The sequence below is a fragment of the Pollicipes pollicipes genome, unplaced genomic scaffold (assembly GCF_011947565.3).
Source record: "Pollicipes pollicipes isolate AB1234 unplaced genomic scaffold, Ppol_2.1 Scaffold_4295;HRSCAF=5057_pilon_pilon_pilon, whole genome shotgun sequence".
Taxonomy (NCBI): domain Eukaryota; kingdom Metazoa; phylum Arthropoda; class Thecostraca; order Pollicipedomorpha; family Pollicipedidae; genus Pollicipes; species Pollicipes pollicipes.
In genome coordinates this window covers 38336793-38360881 of record NW_023596461.1, presented here as the reverse complement: position 1 = coordinate 38360881, position 24089 = coordinate 38336793, and the positions used below count along the sequence as shown (strand labels likewise).

The window sequence follows — 24089 nt, the reverse complement described above, 5'->3', positions numbered from 1 at the left end:
GCAGTTGCGTGCAAACTGGCCGAACGGAATGAGACGCGTGGCTTACGACATTCCATATAATAAGCACCGAAGGATACAAACACCGATTGGCTGAACGCACGATACGTATCCTTGATTTAGAAGTTGAATGACTGACATGCTTGCACACACTGCGCCACTCAACACAGGCGGACTGTGATATAGACCGGCTCGGAGCCAGAGATTAGTCGTAAACGGGCTGCGGTACGGAATGCCGGAGCCGTCTGCCCCTAAGCATATCGCGACTCCCTCTCCATAAATATTGTCGACACGGGAGTAAAAAATAACAACGTAAACAATCGCCGAAGTAAATTATGACACCGATGCAACAACAGCTCGTACTCCACCGCCGGAGCCCACCACAATATCGACAACACTCGCTGCTTCCCGCTTCCGTCGTGTTTGGCGCGCGTTCGGAGCCAGCGGCCGCCGCCCGACTGGCGCGAATGGCGTTTGATCACTGGCGCGCGCGGCAGGGCCGCCGCGGAACTCGCGGGAGTCCGGCCAGCGGGATACCCGCTCAGAGTGACATGGAGCCGTAGCTGGTGCTGCGGCCGGGCGGCCGCCTCCTCTGCGAACACGCGCGCCGCTCTGAGACACCATCCCCGGTCACTGGCCAACCGCACTCGGCCGCTGCAGTGTGCGAAGGACCAGGGGACACCGGACCGGCAGAGGTCCGGCTGCGGCGTCGCATCAGCGGCCGAGACGGTCGGGGCATGCGCAGACTGGGTGCGACAAACGTGCAGTGAGTGTGAGAGGTGCGGACGCTCTCTGGCCTATTTACAGCCGGCTAGCTCTGCGCTGCCTCCGACGTCTCTTACGCTGTCTCGGAATGTGTCTCGCCGGGAAAAGGCCCGGCCCGGTCCGCCCCGCCCCGCCCCGCCCCGCCCGCCCCACCCGCCCTTGCCACCGCAGCAGAGGAATGGACCTGCGCCTCGCTTCTCCTCGCAGCAGAGAAGCGCCACGACAGCACCGCCCCGATAATCTCGAAGCAGCTGAGCCCTGTAAAATCGCAGCAGAGCCGGCGGCGGCGGCGGCGGCGGCGGCGCCCTCGTGGCGGACATCACAGCGGCCTCCGACATAGCGTGGCCGAGCTCGGGCGGCGGCCGCCCCTACAAGCTGTCGCCGCGCCCGTGCCCTTGCAGGTGGACGCGCGTGGAGACGGGGGGCGCCGGCGTCCGCTGGTAGCCCGCCGTCGAGCCGGTACCCAGGTCGCCGTCGTCAGAGACGGCGGCCATCTGCGTGCAGCCGGCCACTGGGGTCACCCGACGGCACGCTCTGGACGGCGCCACCGGAGCGAGCAGGGCGGCGCCAAGCGACATCGGACGGGCGGCACGCGGCGCACAGGACACACACGAGACGACCACTGCGGCGCCAGGCACGGCACGGGAACCTCGGCACTTGACGGGGGACAGGAGTCAGGTCGCCAGACAGGGGGCAGGAGTAGGGTTATCATCACAGCCATGAACCGGTGGCCAGGTCACAATACAGCGAGCGGTAGCCAGACCGCCAGACGGGGACAAAATTAATGGCGACAGAACAGTGCTGTTTCGCCATTCGTGTAACCGTACAGAAAGTTGAGCGACGGTGGCGTCACTTACAAGGGAGGCGAAGCCGCCGTCACAGAAGAATCACCGAAGTCCAATATTCTGTGCGGATGTCATGATAGGGACCGTAGCTTTTTGTAATAGCATAACCTTTTGTGATATGATTTCTATTGTAAATCTTCGGTTAAGTCTTACGTATCCAAACACACAAAACTGAATTCTCTTGTCTTCAGATACGAGACTACGTCTTCATGTCCCATCATGTTCAGACGCGTCAATCATGCGCAATAAGAACTAAAATAGGTTGATTTGACTACGCAATCCTTTCCCCAAGATTGCCAACGCCCAAAAGACAAAGCCGCCGCGTCCTTAGCTGTTGAAAGCCGACTGGAGTTCAGTGCGGCTCTTTCACTTGAGTCGTTCCCTCCGCGTGATCAACACAAGGCGAAAAAATAAACCCAGTGGTCAGAACAGGTGAGAATATATGCAAACTGCCAACACCGCTTTAGAAGCTGGATTGTCTCGAGTAAAGGCTATAACTGGCCTATAATAGCATGGCCTGAGGTCCAATACCGACACTGCCAAGGCCTGCATACGAAACCAAGCTGATGCGGAGTAAGACCTGGCGAAGCACAAGTCTGGTCATAACCTCAGATCTCAGCGTTGTTTGGCCTTTAGAGTCAACGAAGGCACGCCTGCCTGAATAATAGAGAGCTAAAGGTTAGGCGCGCACGATGTTTGACTTACAGACTCAATGGAAAGAGCTTTGCGGTGCAAAATGCTGCACGGTCTGCAACGACCTAAAAGTTCAAACCATATCGCACACGATATGACGTCATATTCCCACACATGAGAGCAAAAACATGACAAACAGCTTGCCACCTGGCTAAGCGCAACGGAACACGACAGACTGCGCGTACGCTCATACAAGAGCGTTCCCGGGCTGCAAGAAATCACGCATACGTAGCTTATGTTTTGAATGCAACGCCTGTCTCGAAAAAACGTCCAAGTCACAAGTTTCCATTCGTATAGACGAGATTAAGGCGAGCACTATGGTGAAATCATGATGACGCTCAGCGATGAGCGTGAGCTAGTTAGTCGTTTGTAACCTCGTACAGTATCGATACAAGCTCCCTGCAGACAAACAACTCGGAAAAAGCGAGGAGTGGGCCGCACGCACAGGCAGTCAGAGATGAGATTGAAGCGCATTAGAGACAAGAGAGTGGCAAGCCAGACCCACACCAACGCAAGCAGAGGGCGCAGACTGGCCACCGGCCAAACTGACCCAATCCCCAGAAGCATGCGGTGAGCAGTGTCTCAAGGACGAGACGCAAGGCGTGTTGCGAGCGTTGGACAGGGCGTGTCTCACGAACGGCGCAGCCAGTGTCCGGCGTCGCCCACGTGTCTCATCTGGCACCTAGAGCCGTTGAGGCACGAACAGCGGGCCAGTTCTGACAACGGTCGCACGCTTGCTTCCGGGGTCCTCTCATCATCCCAGTGCACTATGCCTCGGACGTGCGGGGCCCCACGACCCGACGCCAATCATTGCGAGAGAGGCAAGCACAGTGTCCACAGGTAGTCCCAGTCCGTGTGGAAAATCTCGCGCAGAATGGTGGTCATACACACACAAACAAACACACACGCACACGCACACACACACGCACACACACACGCACACGCACACAAACACACACACAGATCGGCCGTGCAGGCCAGCCGCCGTCCTACCACATGTGGCTGGCAGCGGGTGTCAGATCTATGGCGTCCACGTCCGGACCGGATGACTGCTTTGGGTCATCGCGCATGCGCAGGGAACAGACAGGGTGTCAGTAACGTGGCCACGCCGAACAACGGGTGCGATGCGGGGCTTCTGCACAGCAAGTGTGTGGCGGTTGCTTTTGAGCGGTCGTCCATCACAGGGGGGGGGGGGGGGATGGCGACAGGAACTGGCCCTACCACCGTCGAAACGTCACTGAATACACGCCCAGTCCGACCACACTAAATGGTTGGTGAAATCGGTCAAGACTGCATCGACAAGTTTTCAAGTTACTGGCCGACGGGGGCCAGTAAATCTTATGCTGCCCACGTCCATCCCAATGAAGCTAGCATCAGGCGGTCCCTCCCGGAACGCCATTACCATGCCGCATGAAACGTGCAACCCGACCGTCCCCAACCGCCTACCGCCACGACCGTCACCACCAGACCAAGAAGCAGCCGACCACAACCGTCACCTCTGCCGATCTGCCGTGCACGATACCTCCGCAATCACCCTCGGCGGCAGACAGCAGAGGCCTCCACCGGCCGGGCCCTCCACCGGCCGGGGCCTCCACCGGCCGGGCCCTCCATCGACCGGGGCCTCCGCCGGCCGGGGCTGCCGCCGGTCAAGCCCGGCCCTCGTCCACCGATCCACCGCAGTCGGCGCTCCCCAGCCCAACACAGCCGCCAGAGTGTCTATATCCCCCGGGCGTGCAGCAGGCTCTCCCGTACGCGGTCAGCTGCGCGGCCGGCGCCCACTCACGGCTCAGGAGAGCAGGTGTCGCGCGCGCGCCTGGCGCAACTCAGAGACGGGGAGCAGCGTGTACCCCCACTACAGGTGCAGACAGACACGGCGAGCACGCTTAGAACGCATCAGAGCGTGTATAGTCCAAACACGACCACGGCCACTGATAATCGGACACGTTCAGCGAAACGCAGCATCACGTTTAAGTGCTGCCAGTCATGTAGCTACATTACACGCACAGCCACCGGACGGGTTGACTCAAAGTGTATACCGCTCCCACGAGGGGATCACGGAGTGTAGCTCCCGTGAGGGACACCACACAACTGGTAAAGACGACACGCCTCTGAGGCTCACACGGACACACGAGAGGCGAACATCACAGCCAAGTGCTGACTCAGACGCCAGCTCAGGTCAGGCGGGAGCCCATCACGGAGACTGCAACGCCAGGGAATCCACGGCAGGATGTCACGGAGGGCCGGCCAGCCCCCGGCCAGAGTAACGGCAATTGCGCGGAGCCATGGGACCGCTAGCGGCGCACACGAGACCCCCCCCCCCTCACCTGAAGGCGCCATGACTGGGACAAGACAACCCCTGGACAGAGCCGGGGGCGTGTCTGGAGATCATCGACACTCGACGTACACTGGTGCTAACTGGTGAGACACGGGAGGTGCGACTACGCTGCGATGGGGCGACAACACTGCGACGGTGCTACAATCACAACGGACCGGTGGGGTGCGACTAAGAACGTACGTAACCTAGGAGCTAACCTGTCCTATCTCTGTCGATCTCAGACGACACCTAGTCACGTGTACGCGCCAAGGTTGGTCATAACTGCGGTCTACCTAACGAGGCCTTCATGCATATCTGACCGTTAAGCGTGCATCAGCGCCAAATGTTTCAGCCTTCATGGCTATACAATCAAACCACAGGAGAAAAATGAGACGAGCCACGCCGCCACCGAAGTTAGTGCACACAGAGAAGAATTTGCCGACAATGAGAGGAAAGCAACAACAGGATTACCCCGAATATAAAACCGAGGGACCATCGCACTCCGGAGCGAGGCCCCAGTCCGGCGGAAGGCGATGCCATTGACAACATACACGCTCTGCCTGTGACAGCATGGATGAGAACGCGTGCGGGAGCGAGCACCGGCGCCGATCGTCGTGAGCTCGGAAGGGCGCGGCTGTCCGGGGGTCCGCGACCCACCCGCAGCTCGAGGCGGCCGTCAGGGAGCGCGCAGGAGCGTTCCACACCTACTGGCCCGCAGCCGGGTCAACAGCGGCCCCGTCTTGTTTCCAGGGAAGGCAGCAACCCTCGTCTGGACCCAGCTGTAGCCCCACAAACCCGGCCCCCGCCAAAGTGAACCCGACGTACCAGCCTTGACTTGATTGCCCCAGCCATTACTGGTTCAACCAGACCCATCGGAAGCGTGCCCTGACCCCAGAGCGGGCCCGGGCCCGCCCGAGGCCCCAACGAGCCCTGGCGTCCGTCGCGGCCGCCTGACCTGGTGACCGCTCGAGTGCACCGAGCCGTTGTCGCCGTGCTGGAAGCTGGCCTCGTCCGCCTCCAGGCACAGCTCGCCGTCTTCCTCGTACTTGTTGCTCGTGTCCTGCCACCGCGGGCGGAGCGTCAGAAGGGCAGGAGAAGCTTCCCGATGGCAGGGGGCGGGCCGTCAGGAGAGCGGAGGCGGGCCGTCAGGAGGGCAGGGACGGAGCTTCAAGATGGCAGGGGGCGGGCCGTCAGGAGAGCAGGGGCGGAGCGTCAGGTCAAGTTATTTTCCTGTCAGCTGATAGGCAATGCTGGGCATGATTGGCTGCTAATATGAGTCGGCGGTGATGCATCCCACTACGTTCCAGCTATTGGGTGTAAAGCGTTGTCACTGTGTCAGCCGCTGGGGGCTGGTTGGTGGCACCTGTGTCGGCTGTTGGGTGTGGCATGTCATTACCAGCATAAGCTGTTAAGTGCTGAGTGTCATTTCCAGGGCCAGTTGCCACGCGCTGTTGCCTGCACAAAGTAATGTATGCTGTGTGTTGTTACCAATGTCAAATGTTGAGTATTGGATGTTGGTCTATTTGTCTGCTGTTGCATGTTGTTATCTGTGTCAGCTTGTATATCCTTTGCATTGTTACCAATGTTAGCTGCTGGGCGCCGAGCGTTGTTACCAGCGTCAGCTGCAGGTCATCATTACCTGCGTCAACTGCTGTGTGCTGGTTAGCAGGCGGGCTAACGGGTGGCAGCAAAGCGGCATCGTTTCCAGCAGGGTGGGCCGCGAGTGCGTCAGCAGCGGCTTCATGAAGCTGGTGTCGAAGTCCGACCACAGCCGCACCAGCAGCGCCTTCTCCGGGTTGTCTCTGGCGCCCGTCTCGTTCTGCTGGCCGCGCTGGCGGACAAGGTACGGATGGCGTCGGTGCGGCGCCGGCTGATCGGCCGGATGGGACACCATAGAGCGCACAGCCGCCAGCACCCTCTCATGGCCGGCTGCCTCTAACGGACGGCTGCCTCTCAAGGCTGGCAGCCTCTCACGGCTGCCTCTCACGGCCGGCTGCCTCTCACGGCCGGCCTTTCACAGCCAACTGCCACTCAAGGCTGCCTCTCACGGCCGGCTGCCTCTCACGGCCGGCTGTCTGTCACGGCCGGCTGTCTGTCTCGGCCGGAAACCCCTCACGGCCGGCTGCCTCTCGCGGCCGGCTGCCTCTCCTGGCCGGCCTTTCACGGCCGGCAGCCTCTCACGGCCGGCTGCCTCTCACGGCCGGTTGCCTCTCGCGGCCGGCTGCCTCTCGCGGCCGGCCTCTCACGGCCGGCAGCCTCTCCTGGCCGGCTGCCTCTCGAAGCCGGTCTCTCAAGGCCGGCTGCCTCCCAGGGCCGCCTCTCACGGTCGGCTACCTCTCACGGCCGGCCTCTACGGTCGGCTGCCTCTAAGAGCCAGCCTCTCACGGCCGGCAGCCCCTCACGGCCGGCAGCCTCTCGCAGGCCGGTACACAGTGTACGGGTCCTGCGCCGGGTGTCCGTGGTCACGGACCGCGTATCTCGACACAAATCTGTACATGGCCATAAGTTAGACAAAGGCCACATCAAAAGCGACACGGTGTCTCAATTCCGGCGCGCGCATAGCCTACCGCCGAGTGGCACTCAGTTACGGAGACCCTCTCAACGGACGGAAACCAGTTACTTCAGACAAAGGTATCAACACAACGTCTGATCGGGGAACGATCAACCATTCGCGGAACAGCTTGTCTCGAAATACACGGGCCAAAAGATGAAACTGCCCCGTACCTCATAATCGTTCACCGAAAACGTTCCGGCACGCGGCACGAGTGAACCCGAGTCACTAGACTGGGGTACATTACTGCTTAATGGCAAAGTCATTTGCACCCAAAGGTTTTCAACGCGCAGTCCACGCGAAAACCAGAAGGCTGAATGGCTACGCCACGAAATAAACGACACCGTGCAGCGGAAGACTAGTAGAATTTAAGTGTACAGGCCGCTACATCCCAAACACTGGAGCACACGTCACGATCCGACTTTGAGCCAGCTCTGGGTGGAGGGACAGGGAGCAGACGTCACATGGCTGGTCTTGTGCAGCCCTGCACGGCTGGCGAACAACAACAGGAGGGCAAGCGTCTAAAACGCACGGTGTTCCGGCCATGCATTGCGCCAAGCAAGGTGCAGAGTCTTACCCTTCCTTCCATCGCGCTATATACCTGCAACATGCAAAACAAGGAGTCAAAGTTGAATGCACGGCGTGCCACTCGACGTCACAAACCATACCCCGCCGCACGCGCACTCACTCATACGCACGGTCCACGAACGACGGCAAGCTTACAAAAAGAACGAAACGCATCCCATTGTAAGCAGATCAGCCACGCATAAGCAAACTAAACAAAATACTGAGGCGTTAGCTGCTGATAAAAACGCACCCGAGGACGGCGGACCCGTGTCTTAGTGAGAGAAAGTTTTAAAACTTTGCACAGTTTCAATTAATACGCGGAACCAAGACTCGCACTTGAGTGAGTGGACATTTGAGGACAGCCATTTGACACAGCTGGTGTGATTTGTACGAGCCACACGTCAAACCGCCGTCCTCGGGCATCCCCAAGCAGTCAGCAGCGCCACAGGCCGAGTGAAGCGATACACACAGGTCCGGACGGGCGACGCTGGCTGCCCCTGCCCCGGCGGCACAGCCGGGCTGCACCCCACACTCACCGGGCGGCAGCGCTGCAGCTGGTTCAGCCCGGTCGTCTCGTCGTCCTCCTCGCCGCCCACACTGCCGGCCAGGTCACGTCAGGTCAGCCGCCGCCCTGCTGGCGAGACATTCACGGCGGGCCCCCGACACATCCCGAAAGGCCGCCGATGGCGGTGCCATTCGACGTGACCGAGCCCCACGCCTTTCACGAGTTTTCCTTCGCGAGACGATTTGTGAGGATTCGGCATGCCAACGCTTCTGAGAATTGGTAACAGGTGGCGTTAAAAGTGACTGCCAAACGCTTGTTTCGACATGCTATTTCACCGTTTCGGAGCGTGATGGCAACAGCCTGCACCCGACCGGCAAACAAAGCCTCGCTTTAGCCTGTAAGTGTAAAACACACACCACTCTGTTCTGTCAAAACTCTGTTCCGCCCACGAAGCCAACGAAGCCAACGGCCCGGCTTGCCGCGTCGCTACCCCAGCAGCAGGACTCACGGTATGCCCAGCCAGAGCAGCAGCTGGGTAGTGAGGCCGCCGTAGATGACGGTCACGGCCACGATGATGGAGGTGGCCGTGAGGATGGTCTGCCGACCCACCGAGTACGTGTTCCGGATCGCCAGCGCGAACGCTATGGCCCCCCGCAGCCCTACGGACACGGCCACGAGGTCAGATCAGAAGGCCTGAAGACGAACTACGACGGAGCGCCCAGAGGTGCAGCCCGTCAGCAGCGAGTAAATGGCGTGGCCCGCACGGCGGCCGACGCTGTAGATCTGGGTGCAGCATTTGTGTTTACAATGCGGTGCGTTCGAACCTCCTGGAGGCCATTTCCGAATGCCGGGCGCTCTGAGGGATTCCGCCCCGCGCGAGCGGCTTCAGCGCCTTGCAAACGTCACGCGGGCTGGCATACCAAGCCGCAAATGTTCGAATGAGCGTGGAGGGCACCCGTCCATAAACAGCTCACACATGAGGAACGCGCCCCTCCTGACGCGGATCTGATGTAACAGAACAGGCCGCACAACGGCATATATGGACCGCATGTGCCGGCTGATTCTTTCTCGGCGATCAAACGGAAACGCCTCCTGGGCGACATATTTGTGGGAGCCCCATCATTATGGACAAGACCATAGGCACAAATCATGCATGCCACCTCGTCGTCAGCAGCTCATCAAAATTGCCTCAACAGGAGATGACAAGGGGACTGACATGCCTTCGTCAAAGCCCTGAAGGAGACCAAAATCAGCGGTAAATCTAACCCGTCCATGAATGGGGATGACAATCACACGAATTTAAAACTGAGAGTCCGAAGTCGCCCGTAAAATGCGTTACTTTCATCCCAAATCCTGCAATTTAACACACTGGGCGTCCGCGCCAAACTTTCAAATGTGCTGGCACTTCAAGGCGTCTGCTCTGGGCTCCTACCATCCAGGGCAGCTGAAAGTCTCCCCGGCCGGGGTTCCAGACCATCAGTGGCAGAGAGACACCGCGCCATAGCCACTCACCGGAGAGGAACATCATGTGCTGGAAGTTGAGCGGGATGACCGGCCTACGCTTCAGGTTGAGCAGCCAGGACAGCGGGTACACGTTCAGCAGACGCCCGATGAAGAGCGACACCTGCACACGGCGCCGTCAAGGACACTAACCGGCTACAGAGCCCGCGGAGCCGCGGCCGGCGCGGCAGGCGGGGCCGCGGCTCCGTCTGCCCGCCGCGGCAGCAGCCGGCGCTCACCCGGCGCTGACCCGACGCCGGTCAGCAGCCGGCGCTCACCCGACACCGGCCCGCCGCGACAGCAGCCGGCGTTCACCCGGCGCTGAGTGGACACAGCCCAGTGGACTGTGAGCTGCCCACATTTTCAAGCAAAGTCCAAGTTCTCCACGGATTCTCGCTCTGGTCTCCACCTGTGGTCAAGTCTCCACCCACCGCTTTCCTCTCCAAGTTGAGGGCGGCTGAAGCAGAGTTGGCGGGGGAGGTGGTCCTGAAGCCCCTTCCACCTGAACATGAGGCCCCGCCGCTAATCCTGCGTCGTGACTGTCCTGAAGGCTGCGCCACAGCGGCTGCGACCGAGAGAATCGACCAGCAGCCATGCACGCCAAGTGCGGGCAGAGTGACCCGACACTCGACAACCCCCGACACCTCAAACTAGACCGAGTGGAAGACGAGCCCAGCGAATCGCAACGACCGAAACGTGCAACTTAACACGATCATGTCGGATCGGGTCCCACCCGGAGCTTTCGGGTACAAAATGACCTTGGTCGTCGGCGCACCTCAAAGTCTCGATCATAAATCAATCAATGAAATTTCACACACGACAAACACCGCACACAAAAAAGAAAGCAAACAGCGTGCTGCTACTGTACGCCTTCCACGCCGCTCTTCTCGTAGCCCGTCAAAGGATACAAAGGCGCAGCTGATGAAGGCGAAATCCCACTGATGTTTGGGGAATGTGAAGAGCGAGACTCCGATATAGCTGAAGATGAAGTTCTCCGCCAGGAAGTTGATCATCTCGAAGAAGTCCTTGGTCCTGACGCGCGCCTCATCCGAGAGGTTGTTGTACGTGTAGTGGGCCTGGCAGATGCCGCAGAACAGCACGGCCACAATACCTGCCGGCAGGTGACGTCACAGGTGACGTTACAAGTCACTGCGCCGCCTCGCAGCTCGGGCCACGAGTGACGTGACAGATGACGTCAGACGCCGGCCGGAGGACCTGGGATCCGGCGCCCGGCCGCTTATCCCACACCGGGTCCTCCGGTACGCAGAGCGACGCATATCAAAGCACGCAGGGCCCTCTTTCAGCGGCTAACGCTTTTAAGCCCGAGCTACTGAGCAACATATTGAGCCTGTAAACCACACTATGATTAATGTGTATCGCAATATTCAAGCTAAAAAAGCCGTCAAAAGCATACACAGCTGCACCTCTCGTCATAGTCAGCTCACCAGTCCTGCCTCGCCCCCCCCCCCCCTCCCCCCCCCCCCCACCCTCGTCTTCACCAGACTGAACACGTCAGTGTTAACACACCTCGAGGTGTAATAAAGTACACAGGCCGTGGTGTTGTTTTAGACCGCACCTGTGCAGGTCCCATATGCCACGCTCACGGCGCGTCACAGGTGCAGTAGCCTTGGCGGCGGGGGCGCGCGCAGCTGGCGGCCGCGCGGTTTGACGGCCGGGGCGCGGAGCTTCACACCGTTTACACTCCCACGCCCCTACCTCAGACGTTGCGGCTCGTGGGGCCTCCACACGCCGTGCCAAATGGGGCGCCAGCTCGCGAGTACAAAAACATTGGGCTTAGGTTGCCCCAACTCTGCACATGGCGTAGAATGCTTCTACCTAACAAGATGCTGAAAATATCCGGAGTAATTGATGGGAGGCGCGTCTTTTGCAGAGACGGGGTCGGACCAGCCTGACATTTTATGATTAATTGTCGAGCTGTTGTAGCGTTTTGGGACCAGGTGCGAGGTGCTCTCAGGAGTGACAGTGGGGAATACGGCCGATGGAACCTACACCTGCCTCGGTTTTTTTGGAACTTATGCCGGCAGTAAATACGATTCAAACCTGTTTTTGAAGCTGACCAGGTCGTCCATATGGAACAAAGTAAGAGTGAGAGCAATCTGACGCTCCTCGTCTTTGATATGTTTAAGGGCTTTCCGAAGAGCGAAAGCGTGCGTTCGTGTAATGAAACATACAGCCAAGTAGTTCATGCTACTGTGGAACGTGACAGAAAAGTTGATGGGTGCGTTATGATAAGAGCTAAGAAAATTCGTGCGAACTTGTGGTGTTGTTATATGTATGTGTGTTCTATAGACAAGAGGGACGGGCCATATAGAATAAGGCCACGGGAGGGCACTAGATCGACAGGATATGTGTTCCGTGAAAGGATGGGGGGAAGCAGGAGGGGACAGGGAGGACGAGCTCGAATAACCAAACTCACAACTGTTACTGTAAACTGGATGCTGTGGAAAATTATAATGGACGTGATGTGATGATATTATGTAATGGTGTCTCTGCGTCCTGCGGAGTTGACATAGCGTTTTTCAATTAGAAGGGAAGTAAAATCGGAAGTTGAGATCAATAAATGGATCCAATATTCCAAAAAAGTGGGGCAACCGCGCTGCGAGGCGGGGCGAGGCGATATCAACACGCTTAGCCGCACCGCTCTCCTTTCTTTCGCCATCAACCAGTGCCGCAGTGGTACTTACAGGCACATGGATGCAAACACACGCTGAATGTAAGGCACGGACCAGTCGACTACGGTTACGTCCTCACGCGCCACTGGAGGCCACCGAAGCTCCACAGAGCACAGCACTCGGCGACACCGTAACATCAGACGGCGAGCGGGTCGCTCCAACGGATGCCCGGTATACAGCTGTCTGTGTTCACCACGGTAGGAACGTGAGCTCTTGTCCCAGCGCGCTTCACGTGCCCGTCAGCCGGCGCGCCTTCCCTCACCATCCTTCCCCACCCCGTACCCTCCTACTGCCTGCCGGATAGCTACCGCTTCTTCATCCTCCCTTCCCCACCCCGTACCCTCCTACTGCCTGCCAGATAGCTACCGCTTCTTCATCCTCCCTTCCCCACCCCGTACCCTCCCACTGCCTGGCCGATAGCGAGCCTTTCTTCATCCTCCCTTCCCTACCCCACAACCTCCCACAGTCCGTCTGTCGGCGCTCTTACCGGTCAGGTCGGCGGCCTCGGCCATCAGGAAGGACGAGTACGACATGAGCAGGAAAAGCGAGCTCTCCAGCAGCGGGAAGTCGCGGATGTGCGTGAACTTGGTCAGCAGCGCCGTGGCGCAGCCCATCACGGAGCCCAGCAGGAACGACGAGAAGAACACGTAGAAGAAGAGGCCGATCGCCTTCAGGAAGGCGATGGCCTCAAAGCCGTCCGATCCGGTGGCGTACAGCTTGGCGTAGTTCTCGATGGCGCTGCAGAACAGAGGCCGGCGATGTGGACGACTTCAGTTTCAGAATACTGACACTACGGCGTCTGGCATCCCCCGTAGCTGGGAACATCAAACGCGGGCAACACAATGAGGCCATTGCAGCCGCGCTCTGGCTACCGCGGCAACAGGGCGGCCACATTCCACAACCGCTGCAGGCATGACATGGCGGCCCCGCTTGGGCTGCGGCCCAGCTAGGCCCGGGGACGAGCCGGGGACGAGCCGGGAGCGGGCCGGGAGCGGGCCGGGCACCAGCCGGGGACGAGCCGGGCACGAGCCGGGCACGGGCCGGGGACGAGTCGGGGACGAGCCGGGAACAACCCGGGAACGAACCGGGCGCGAGCCGGGTACGAGCCAGGGACGAGCCGGGCACGATCCGGGAACAACCCGGGCACGAGTCGCCGCCGCCGCCGCCGCCGCCCCACTCACGTGACTAGCACGATGGCGACGGCGTCGTTCAGCACCGACTCGCCGAATACCAGGGCGTACAGGTTGACGTCCACCTGCAGGTCGTTGAAGATGGCCAGGATGGTGACGGGGTCGGTGGCCGAGATCAGCGCGCCGAAGTACAGGCAGTCGAGCAGCGACGGCGGCGACGAGAAAAGCAGGCCGAACGTGTACTGCACGCCGCTGGGGATCGACAGAGCCGGGGTCAGACAGGTACTGCACGCCGCTGGGGATCGATAGGACACTCACACACTTAACCGGCCCGATAGGACACTCACACGGCCAGACAGGACATTCCGCGGCCCGACGGGGCACTCACACACGACACTCAGGCGTCTGCACAGGACAGTCAGGCATCCGGACAGAACGCCAACGCTTCTGAAGAGGAGGCCCATATATCAGGACGACGTACATGTATGCACGCACGCAGGCATTTACGCACGCATGGACACGCGCACCCATACACACAAGCGCGTACGCACGCACGCACGCACGCACGCACGCACGCACATTTCCGTACTGGACACTCACAAGTCCGGCACCGGCACAACAGAACGCAGCGGGACACTCGAATCCTTCCAGACGCAGCACTACAGTGTCTGAAGCCGACACTTTCGCACCGTGATCAGGCACTAATAGCGGAAATGGACCGCAATGTCAGCGTCCAAAGAAAGCCATCAGTCACGCTGCCAAAACACTGCACCCGACGGCTGACCACGACGGCCACATCGATCAAAACACCGCACCTGACGTCTGACCACGACGGCCACATCGATCAAAATACTGCACCTGACGTCTGACCACGACGGCCACATAGGTCAAAACACTGCACCTGACGTCTGACCACGACGGCCACATCGATCAAAACACTGCACCTGACGTCTGACCACGACGGCCACATAGGTCAAAACACTGCACCTGACGTCTGACCACAACGGCCACATCGATCAAAATACTGCACCTGACGTCTGACCACGACGGCCACATAGGTCAAAACACTGCACCTGACGTCTGACCATGACGGCCACATCGGTCAAAACACTGCACCTGACGTCTGACCATGACGGCCACATCGATCAAAATGCGCGCCGCCGATAGCGTTGTCAGCAAATATGTTAACAGACCTACAGCTGCACAAAAAACATCGCACAATCTAAAAAGCACATGGATGAAAATACCACCCGAATCCGTGGCACACAGCAGAAACTGGGTCCTACGGTATATGACGCGTTTGTTACGAGCTTGTATACATACAGTGAAGGATAAATGGGCCGGTCTATATACATATATATATATATATATATATATATATATATATATATATATATATATATATATACATATGACTATATATCGTTCCATTTATATAGACTATGACACACGCTGCGGTGTATGCATGCAGACTGCCGCCGCCATTAAGCCGCATTGCGGCAATTAGCTTAGCCTGCAACCACAAGCGTAAGTGCGAACCTCTCGCACTTGCAATACATACGGAGAGAATATTATATGAATATCTATCAATAGATAATGCCAACCGTGCGCGAATCCATTCCCTCCTGGTCGATGAAGTCACGCTACACGTCATGTCGACTCCGTCAGTCCAAGCCACCGACGGGTCGAGCCTGTTTCTCTCTGAAGTGATTCAATTGGCGATCTACAATGTCTGTAGAATTTCGAAGGGACTACATGGGAAGCGGCTCTTGCCTCGTCGCGAAATCTCGACGTTTGCTTACATCCGAGCGTTGCGAGACAGCTTCCTCTCAGCCCCCGCACAATGCGGCGACAAATCGCCCGAATCCGACTATGAGCAGGTTCTGTCGCGGTGACGGATCGCGGATACCCCGCGCAGTCCACACATTTGAACTACGCACTTGGCCTTAGTCTGGCGATAAGGCCGCCACTTTCGGGTCGTAGATGAGCCGTCAGCATGAAGCAGTTGTATCGCCTGAGTTGGAGGCTTAAGGTCCGCCACCTTGCACTGATACCATCCATTCAAAACTCGCCAGCGTGATACAACAGAACCAAATGGCAAACGACGTACAGAGTTTGTCGCGAAAACACGCTTCGAGCTGTTATTGACTTCCTGCAAGCTTGAGACGATGGGCATTCTACTGTTTTCGCGGCACTACCACTGCATGAATGGCATGCCTGCGCGCTGGCACGATTCAGAATATCCTTTCTATCATGAGGGCCGGACGGGAAACGCCGCAATGTAACGTTAGCAGTGGCACTAATGCAGCGAGAGGTCCACACGAGATACGCGACATCTGTCGGAGGCGACACAAAACAAGAGGGTCGGCAAATCCAGCCTGAGCTCAGATGTCGATATGCGTCACCGCCGGTCATCCAGCACGGCATCGCCGGCTGCTGCACGTTCCCGAGCAGGCACATCGACCGCAAGTCATTGGCATGACGTCACTTCCATCCTCTGTTGGGCCTCTGAACGTGAATCACGCGGCCTCAGTGGGAGCGGGGTCGGCCGAGAGCCGCTGCCTTAGTTCGACGGGGCAGCGACGGGAGCTCCCGCAGTACTGACCACATGAACACGGCCTTGTGGTCCAGCCGCCAGCTGTTACACTCACCCGATCGCAAACGCTGAGATCGTTGTCCCGATGAAGGCGAAGCACAGGATTGAGCCTAGGTTTCGAAAGAAGAATTTCTGCGAAAGAATCGCATGGCGGTAACTCCCGCGCGGACCCCAGCCCGTCAGCAATCAGCTGACGCAAGACACCCCACAACGTCGGCTGTGGTGAGACGTGTTTATGCTGTGCCGAGGTGACTGGACGGCCTTCAACGACGGATCAGGACCTCGGTTATCATCTAAGCCATGCCATACCGCAGTCAAACACTGAATACGCGTCAAAGAAACCGAGCACGAACTGGAGACACAGCGTCTGCGGTAAAATAAAGCACGGTACCAAGTCTCTAACACGCATCGTCATTCCCCTGCACGAGACAACGGCGACTTGACCTGCGACGTTGCCACAGGTGTTCGGTGGCCGCCGGCGCCGGGCCCCACGCGGTCGTAACTTGACGCGCCGTCTGCGGGTGGCCGCCCCGCGCCGTCGACCGCGGCCGGGCGCGACGTCCGCCGAGCGGGGGCGCCGTCCGCGGCCGACACATGAATCGCCCGCCGCCGTATCGATTGGCACCGGACGGCTGACGGCGGACCGCGCCCCCCACCCTCTCCATCCCCGCGTCGCTCACCCGCTTCAGGCTGTAGCCAGCGTTAAAGATGATGGGTGGCAGCACGATGTTAAAGAAGATCTCCGGGTCGAAGGTGGCCTGCTGGGCGAACTCGTTGCCGGTGGCGTCCTCCACCTCGCCCGTGAGCAGGTAGGCGTACGTCCTGTTCTCCACTGGCGGCCGAGGTGAGGCGCGGTCAGTCTCACCGTCCGTCGGCACGGGTCACACCGCCGGCCCCATCATGGCCACCAGGGAACAGAGCGTGTTCGGCCGGGCACCCCGTCAGGACCGTCGGAGCGCTGCACGGGTCGTACCACCGACGCCCGGGTCATGAAGGGACGCACCGGGAACCGCTGACAAACGCAGCCGCCCCATGTTACCAACACAACGCGGGTCAAGGATAGAGGGAGGTCACGACCGCCTCTCAGACCAAGCCCAACAGCGCCTGCGAACCGGACGGCCCGCTTCCCATCACGCAGGGCCGCGGCGAGCAGGGTCAGGCCACGGCGCCTCACGCGGCCGGCGGTCGGGGGGCGGGGAAGGCATGCGCCGCCGAGACTCCCTCGTCTCGTCCGGGGCGGGTGTCCCGTGCGCCGCCCCCACACCCCGGTACGATGCACCAACCCCGTGCGTCACACGTGCGAAACGAGCGGCAGATCACGCCAGAGTGCGGTCCGCCATCACTGACGAGGCGACGGTGCGCACCAGTGGGACAGGCGACAGACAGAGATCAGGCTGCCGCCCGCCCGTGCCACGCACTCCCAGTTGCTCGACCATCACCGCGTGCACCGAGTCAATGGTGGGTCTGCTGAAAACCCCTCCCGACGCCATGACGCCGCTGACACTGGCGCATCGCCCAGTTCGCCTCGCTGCCGCAGAAGCAGGCGCATGCGGGACCCCGCCGTCGTCTCTCCCGACGCTCAGACCGGCGCCGAGCTGCCCTGACCGCCCGTCAGTCGTTAGGACAAAGCATGCCAACGCCCCGCTCGCGTCACGTGAGGGCGTGTAAGCCGATTAACGTCGGGGGCTACCTCAAGCCGCACCGGCGGCCTGGCCGTGTCGAGACGAGCATGAGTGCACCGCAGCAACGGTCCGTTCCCAGCGAACGGCAGTCAACAACGGCCAGCACTGGCGCTATCTGGGATGATATCTGCCTGTGCGTGGTTTTAATATAAGTACTACTACGGTGAGTCACATGCCTAAAAGAAGAACATTTTTAAACACGGGACATCAGCACGAGGTATGTACGTGTGATCTGAAAATGGGATGCTGAACGAACCAAACAAATTCGTTTGGTGACTCACACAAGTAAGAATGCAGTAATGCTAGCATGTACAGCCAACGCTTATGACCCGGCCGGAATATGACGAATCATTTATTCAAATCGGCCCAGTGAAATAATATCCTAGGAAAAAATAGAACTAGCAAATTATGATGCATTATCTGGTGTCAGCTTGCGCTGCGGGACTCCAGCCGTCAGCGTTGAATATGTGTACACTGTTGGTGATTTTAGCAGCATGACCGACAGCTTCTATTGCGAGACTCCAGCCATCAGCGTTGAATATGCGCACACCTTTGGTGATTTCAGCAGCATGACCGACAGCTTCCATTGCAAGACTCCAGCCATCAGCGTTGAATATGCGTACACCGTTGGTGATTTCAGCAGCATGGCCGACAGCTTCCATTGCGAGACTCCAGCCATCAGCGTTGAATATGTGTACACCGTTGGTGATTTTAGCAGCATGACCGACAGCTTCCACTGCGAGACTCCAGCCGTCCGGGTTGAATATGTGTACACCGCTGGTGATATCAGCAGCATGGCCGAACGGACCATATTTTACATTTTCCTCGTTTTCTAACTTGATATACCGTGCAGTGTCACACACCTTCTCAGAACCAATCGCTGTGCGAGAACTTCGGCCAAGCGGGGTTGCAATTCAACAACACAAGTTCCATGGTCGATGCTAGACTCCGCCTTTGACCTGGTCTGGTCTGGTCTCACCGGTCTGCCGTTCTCTTGCCCCGGTAACACCTGACCCAACCTCGACGCGCTACACGACCGGACCGTCGTGTTAGACCCGGCGGTGACCGCGGGCGTGCCGGTGTCCGCCGTCGTGCCGCTCCGCGTCGGTAACCTGAGCCGGCGCCTCAGTGTGGCCGCGAGACGCCAGCCGCGGGCGGCGGCCAGTGGGGAGGGGGAGGGGGCTGGGGCGTCCGATCGATGCGTGCAGCAATACCTGATCGCCCAAAAACACACACACACACACACACCCACGGGCACGCGCACATCGCGCATGCCAGCGGGCAGGCGCCTTACCGGGGCCGCTCCCCTCCCCGGGCGGCACTGTCGGTCAGACAAATAGCACCTGGTCACCCGGACTATCGCGGGCGGTCGGCTCAGCACAGGCAGAAGGAGCCCAGCAAGGTCAGATCAGTGCAGGTCAGGTCGCCACGGGTCAAGGTGGCAAGGGTCAGGTCAGCGAGGGTCTGGTGAGCGGAGGTTATGTAAGCAGGGGTCAGATAAGCAGGGATCAGGTTAGGATCTGGTCATAAGGAGTCAGGTTAGCGGAGTGCAGGTCAGCAAGGGTCAGGTCAGCAGGGTCGGGTATTCACGTGTCAGGTCAGCAGCAGAGGCAGAGCCAGCAGCAGGGTACTGGACAGGGTAGCATGCCAGCAGCGGTCAGGACACCCCACACGCAGCGTGTGCCTTGGTCCGACCAGCAGGACGGCCAGGTCAGCACCGGCGAATGTGAGATCAGCAGCAGCGGCAGCGGGCGGACCGGCGGGTCACGGTGACGTCACCACCCGCCGCGTCACAGCAGACACCGCGGCGGCGCGGCCGACCCAAGCTCGTCCTCCAGCACGGACGCTCCACACCTCACCACAGCCAAACCCTCGTGGTCAGCAACTACGCACGGCCTCGGGCTGGTAAAGAGCAGTCCAGCGCGGTAACCGCGCAATCATAAGCGAAGAAGACAAATGGAAATAAACTTAGTTTCAGGAAAATTGTGTTGTCTTACAGGTTACAGGGTGTCCGTGCGACTTTCCTCAAAGAAAGTTGTTGTCTTCGCGAAGAGGCTTATTGTAAAGGTATGTTGACGACCATTTCAGGGAGAACTGCCGGAACATTTTCATCGCAATCCGTTTAAGTGCGCGTGTAGATATACACATCGCTTGCTCTGAAGAAATTGTAGCACCATACTCCTTCGTTCAATGATGCACCACACTCACGTACGCGTGTCTTTCTACGTTTATCTACGCTTGGGACGAAAAGAACACGACAAGCAAAGCCGTTCAGAAACCCTGGCTCTATCAACCCAGTTGAGCAGTTGTGGGCCGTCTAACATTGTTTGCTAGTCTGTATACCAAATAGGGCCAAATAATCTAACGTGATAAAAGCATGCCACGGTCACCTCGCAACAACCCGGCCGTCTTAGCCTTTGTCCAACTGACGCGAATTGCTGCATTCCCGACGCCAACCGTTGCTTTTCCGGCGCAAAACGCTACTTTTCCAACGCGAACCGCTACTTTTCCCACGCGAGCCACTACTTTTCAGACGCGAACCACTGCTTAGATAGTGGTGGTAGTGGCCCCCAGATATTCGAGTGTGCTCGCGCTGGTTAACAGATGAGGCCCCGTCAAGAGCGTAGGGCCTTCCGTTCAAATATGAAATACCCACGACACAATGTAGAGGGCCCCGAATAATCCAGTGCGCCAGAGCGGGTTAACAGATAAGGCCCCCGAAAAGAGTGGAGGGTCTTCCATTCAAAAAGGAAGTACCCACAACCAGATGAGGAGGTCCCCCACGATCGAATGGGCTCGAGCATCTTATGAGAAGGGGCCCCGACAGGAGCGTAAGGCCCTCCATTCAAATAAGAAGTACCCGAAACCCGGTACGGAGGGCTCCCGAAAGAGATGGAGTGCACCCGAACAGGTTATTAGATGACCCCGATAGGAGCACAGAGCCCTAAATTCAAACATCAAGAACCAATATGCAGGGCCCCGAGCAATCCAGTGTGGCCGAGGAGGCGAACAGAGCGCCCCCACTCAAATAGCACGTGCCTAAGGCCCAATCTGGAGGGCCCCCGAACGTTCGAATGTGTCCGAACAGGTTATTAGATAGACCCCCCACAAGAGCGTGGGGCACCCATTCAGAAAAGAAGTGCCCAAGACCCAATGTAGAGGGTCCCCGAACGACTGGTGTGCCCAAGCAGGCCAGCAGATTTGTTCCCGACAGGAGTGTAGGGCCCTAAGCAAGTGAGAGATAATTGGAAACGACTAGACCAATGTAGAGGCCCATGAGCATACCGCAAGTGTGTCGGTAGGTTAACCGAGACCCACGGAAAGGACCCCTGGGCAACCGAGAATACTCCGGCAGTTTAAGGTATGGGACCTCGGTTATAGCTCCCAGAGCCTCTGGCGAATGGAAAGAATGCGTGGAAGGGCCCGTGATTGGCAAGAGTGCCCCTGCGCGATAACAAGAAGGGCCCAACAACAGCGCAGGGTCTTCTGAGTAAATGCAATGAAATGAAGGGCAACGTGGAACGCTCATTAACGATCGAAATGATCCTGCAAGTGGGCATACAGGCCCCCGGAAACAGCAAAGGGCCCCTAGACAGTGCAATGGTGCTTAAAATTTCCTGCTCACAGCTTTTCCAATCCTTGGTTTTTTTCTTTTCTGACTTCTCATAAGCCCTTCATCTTTGTTTACAACTGTTCTTGGGTGAATGGAAGTCCAGAGATATCCATTTTTGTTGCATTTGGTGTTTAAAAATTATACCTGTTTGGCCGCCTATGGGTCCCCCGGAGCCAATGGGCCGTTTCAGGGCCCAAGGGGTGGGCATGGCCCCGTGCCCCCCCCCCCTCTGGATCCAACGCTGAGGTTGGAAAGCTTACCACCAACTGGGCTATGCTGGCCCTTTTGTGAGGTTTGAACCCCAAACAGAGGACCAATGTAAGGCCATGCTGCAGCTGACGGAGCTATCGTCAGATGCTGCAGTACTGGACAGACAGCAGCTGCTGTAATTCTGAGCCCCCAATGGCACCAAATTCAACATGTGCACCACACATCTGAATCTTCGCGTCACAGTCGCGGCCTCGCACGCACGCACCAGATTTGCCTGCCATGGTAATGAATGCTGAACAAACCTTTCTGATGGGGTTCCACACTTGGAATGTGCCAAGGCCAGCATGTATGTTTTGCACAGTCTGATTCAGCACCGCAAAGCTGCTAACCCAATGGTACACATATGACTACCTGTTTGCAGAAACATGTGCATAACCATTCATTTAGAAGCAATGGCCAAAATCCTGGTAATGAAAAGATCATACAAAAATATGTCATTGGCAAGGTCTGTGGATGTGGCCACTGTTCCATGGCAAGATGAGAAAGGAAAGCTGTGGCCACATCAATGGGAATTACTAACACAGCAACACATGTATGCGTGCATCTTCAGATTGTGTGCACATGGAGATAACATTTGACAGGCTACACTCTTGGTTTTCATCAGTTAACTGCAGCATCCCCAGCATTAAAAAAAAAATGGCACACTTACTCTTGCGTTTCATCCGAAACCATAGATAGTCGGGTGGCAGTGACTCATTGTAGTCGGAGTGTGGCACTGCCTGAACCTCCACATGTGTGATTGCCGAGGGGTCACCTGTGTAACGGATGAGGGCACCCACCACCAGGCCTGTGGAGTAAATAAGGAGTTAGTTTTATGCTGCATTGGTTACATGGGCAGTGGCCAACAGGCTGTATGAACACCATTTTCAAAAATAGCAATTCCTAACACTAGGAATGTTCAGAAAATATCAGCTAGTAAACTGGATAGTGACTTCTGCTACAAGCAAAAGGTAAGTGTTAAATAGTGCTCTAATTTGGATTTGTACCTTAAGCATTATATTAGGAGACTACACATGCTAAAATAATATCAATTATCAGTAGTGGTTAACATTATCCTACCTAGAAATATAGTTCCAGTTTAAATTCAATTTAAGTATAGCCTTTATGTCAAAGCATAAAATCATTGCAAAGGGCAAATACAGACATAGCATAAGTCTCACCAAAAATCAAAGCCAATCCAGTTTCATGTAGATAGCGCATTCTTCTGTGCTTGAACATCCATATTGTCAACACAGTAGTGATCAGAAGGAGCATATACAACAGTATGTTCAAGCTGTCAATTCGGTGCTGTTGTTTGATTTTCTCATCCAGCTCAATGTCACTTTTTTCACTGCTTAGAGACATACTGGTGCTGAGTAGATTGCTTCCTTAATAGCTATATCAGCAGAAAGCTAGTCCTCTTGCTGTTGTCATATCATAGACATGCTCTGAAACACAATATGGATGAATAAAACCCAACCATATGGATACCATTCCCAGATTAATAGCATCTCCTTTTAGATCTCAAAGGATTACATGAACTATGAAAAGAAGTACCAACTTATGCCACCAAGCATTTGAATGCCCTGGTAACATTATTTTGGAAACTGTTACCACATAAATAAGACAATCTTTGAGCCATCAAGTGTGTAGCAACTATGAAAAGCAATAGGCATACAGCATGTTAGTATGCTTGTCTGTAGCACGAGCAAGCAAGCCATGCATGGTTTTCATGCACCACTTGTGTGCAAGTCAAAAATTCGTAGGAAAAATTAACAAAGCATTGAAACATTCAGTCCTGACAGGAAACAGCAGTTACAACATTGTCCAGACAGAACTTGTGAAAGCATCAATCGTGTGCTGCACAGACTGTATAATTCAGGAAAAATATGATAAATAGGTTCATGTTTGCATGGTCCCAATTACAAATCAACACCACCATGGAAGCCCGCTAGCCGTGAACTGATACCGGCCTCAGACAACAAAATTAAACACGCACTGAAACGACGCCAGCAAGTATGTACACCGGACAATCATAGCTTTTGCGCAATACACACCCCAGTCTAAGGCTGCACGATCACGTGCCCACTGTGCACTTCGTCGCCAAAACGACCGTATATTCTCGATTTCTCGATTCTTGCCAGTCTCGCGTTCATTTGAGCACAGTGCAATAATCTAGGGTGTTCGAAACAAGCCGATCTTGAAATTAACTACAAAGAGGGCTTTTAAACCCAATAGAATTATAGTTTTCACAAGAATAGCATCCGCTTGCCAAATCCGAACAGCCTGAATGAGCAGCTGTGATCAAGACTATTTTGTGTGTTTTTTGCGTTGCTTGATAAAGATACTAGCGTCTCAAGGTTTACTTCTCAAAATATCTCAGGTTGGT

General features: G+C 57.0%; 1 protein-coding gene across 8 annotated transcripts; it reads right to left on the bottom strand.

Moving 5' to 3' along the window:
- Positions 1–67: 67 nt before the first annotated feature.
- On the bottom strand, positions 68–23842 carry LOC119097087 (sodium/hydrogen exchanger 7). 8 transcript variants are annotated; one of them, XM_037220128.1, is made up of 17 exons: positions 23758–23842; positions 22882–23148; positions 22371–22508; positions 19133–19159; positions 16837–16988; positions 16212–16288; positions 13612–13812; positions 12918–13168; positions 10646–10848; positions 9750–9861; positions 8746–8896; positions 8269–8329; positions 7743–7766; positions 6254–6445; positions 5570–5674; positions 3294–3352; positions 1171–1256 (listed from the first exon to the last, which is right to left on the bottom strand). In XM_037220128.1, coding segments are annotated over exons 2-17 (1938 nt in total). In that variant the 5' UTR covers positions 23066–23148; positions 23758–23842; the 3' UTR covers positions 1171–1255. The 8 variants fall into 8 exon arrangements, with proteins under 8 accessions (XP_037076025.1, XP_037076018.1, XP_037076019.1 ...); XM_037220129.1 differs by having other exon boundaries at positions 3294–3349; XM_037220127.1 differs by lacking the exon at positions 3294–3352 and adding an exon at positions 4084–4152 and having other exon boundaries at positions 1187–1256.
- Between the last annotated feature and the right edge of the window lie 247 nt (positions 23843–24089).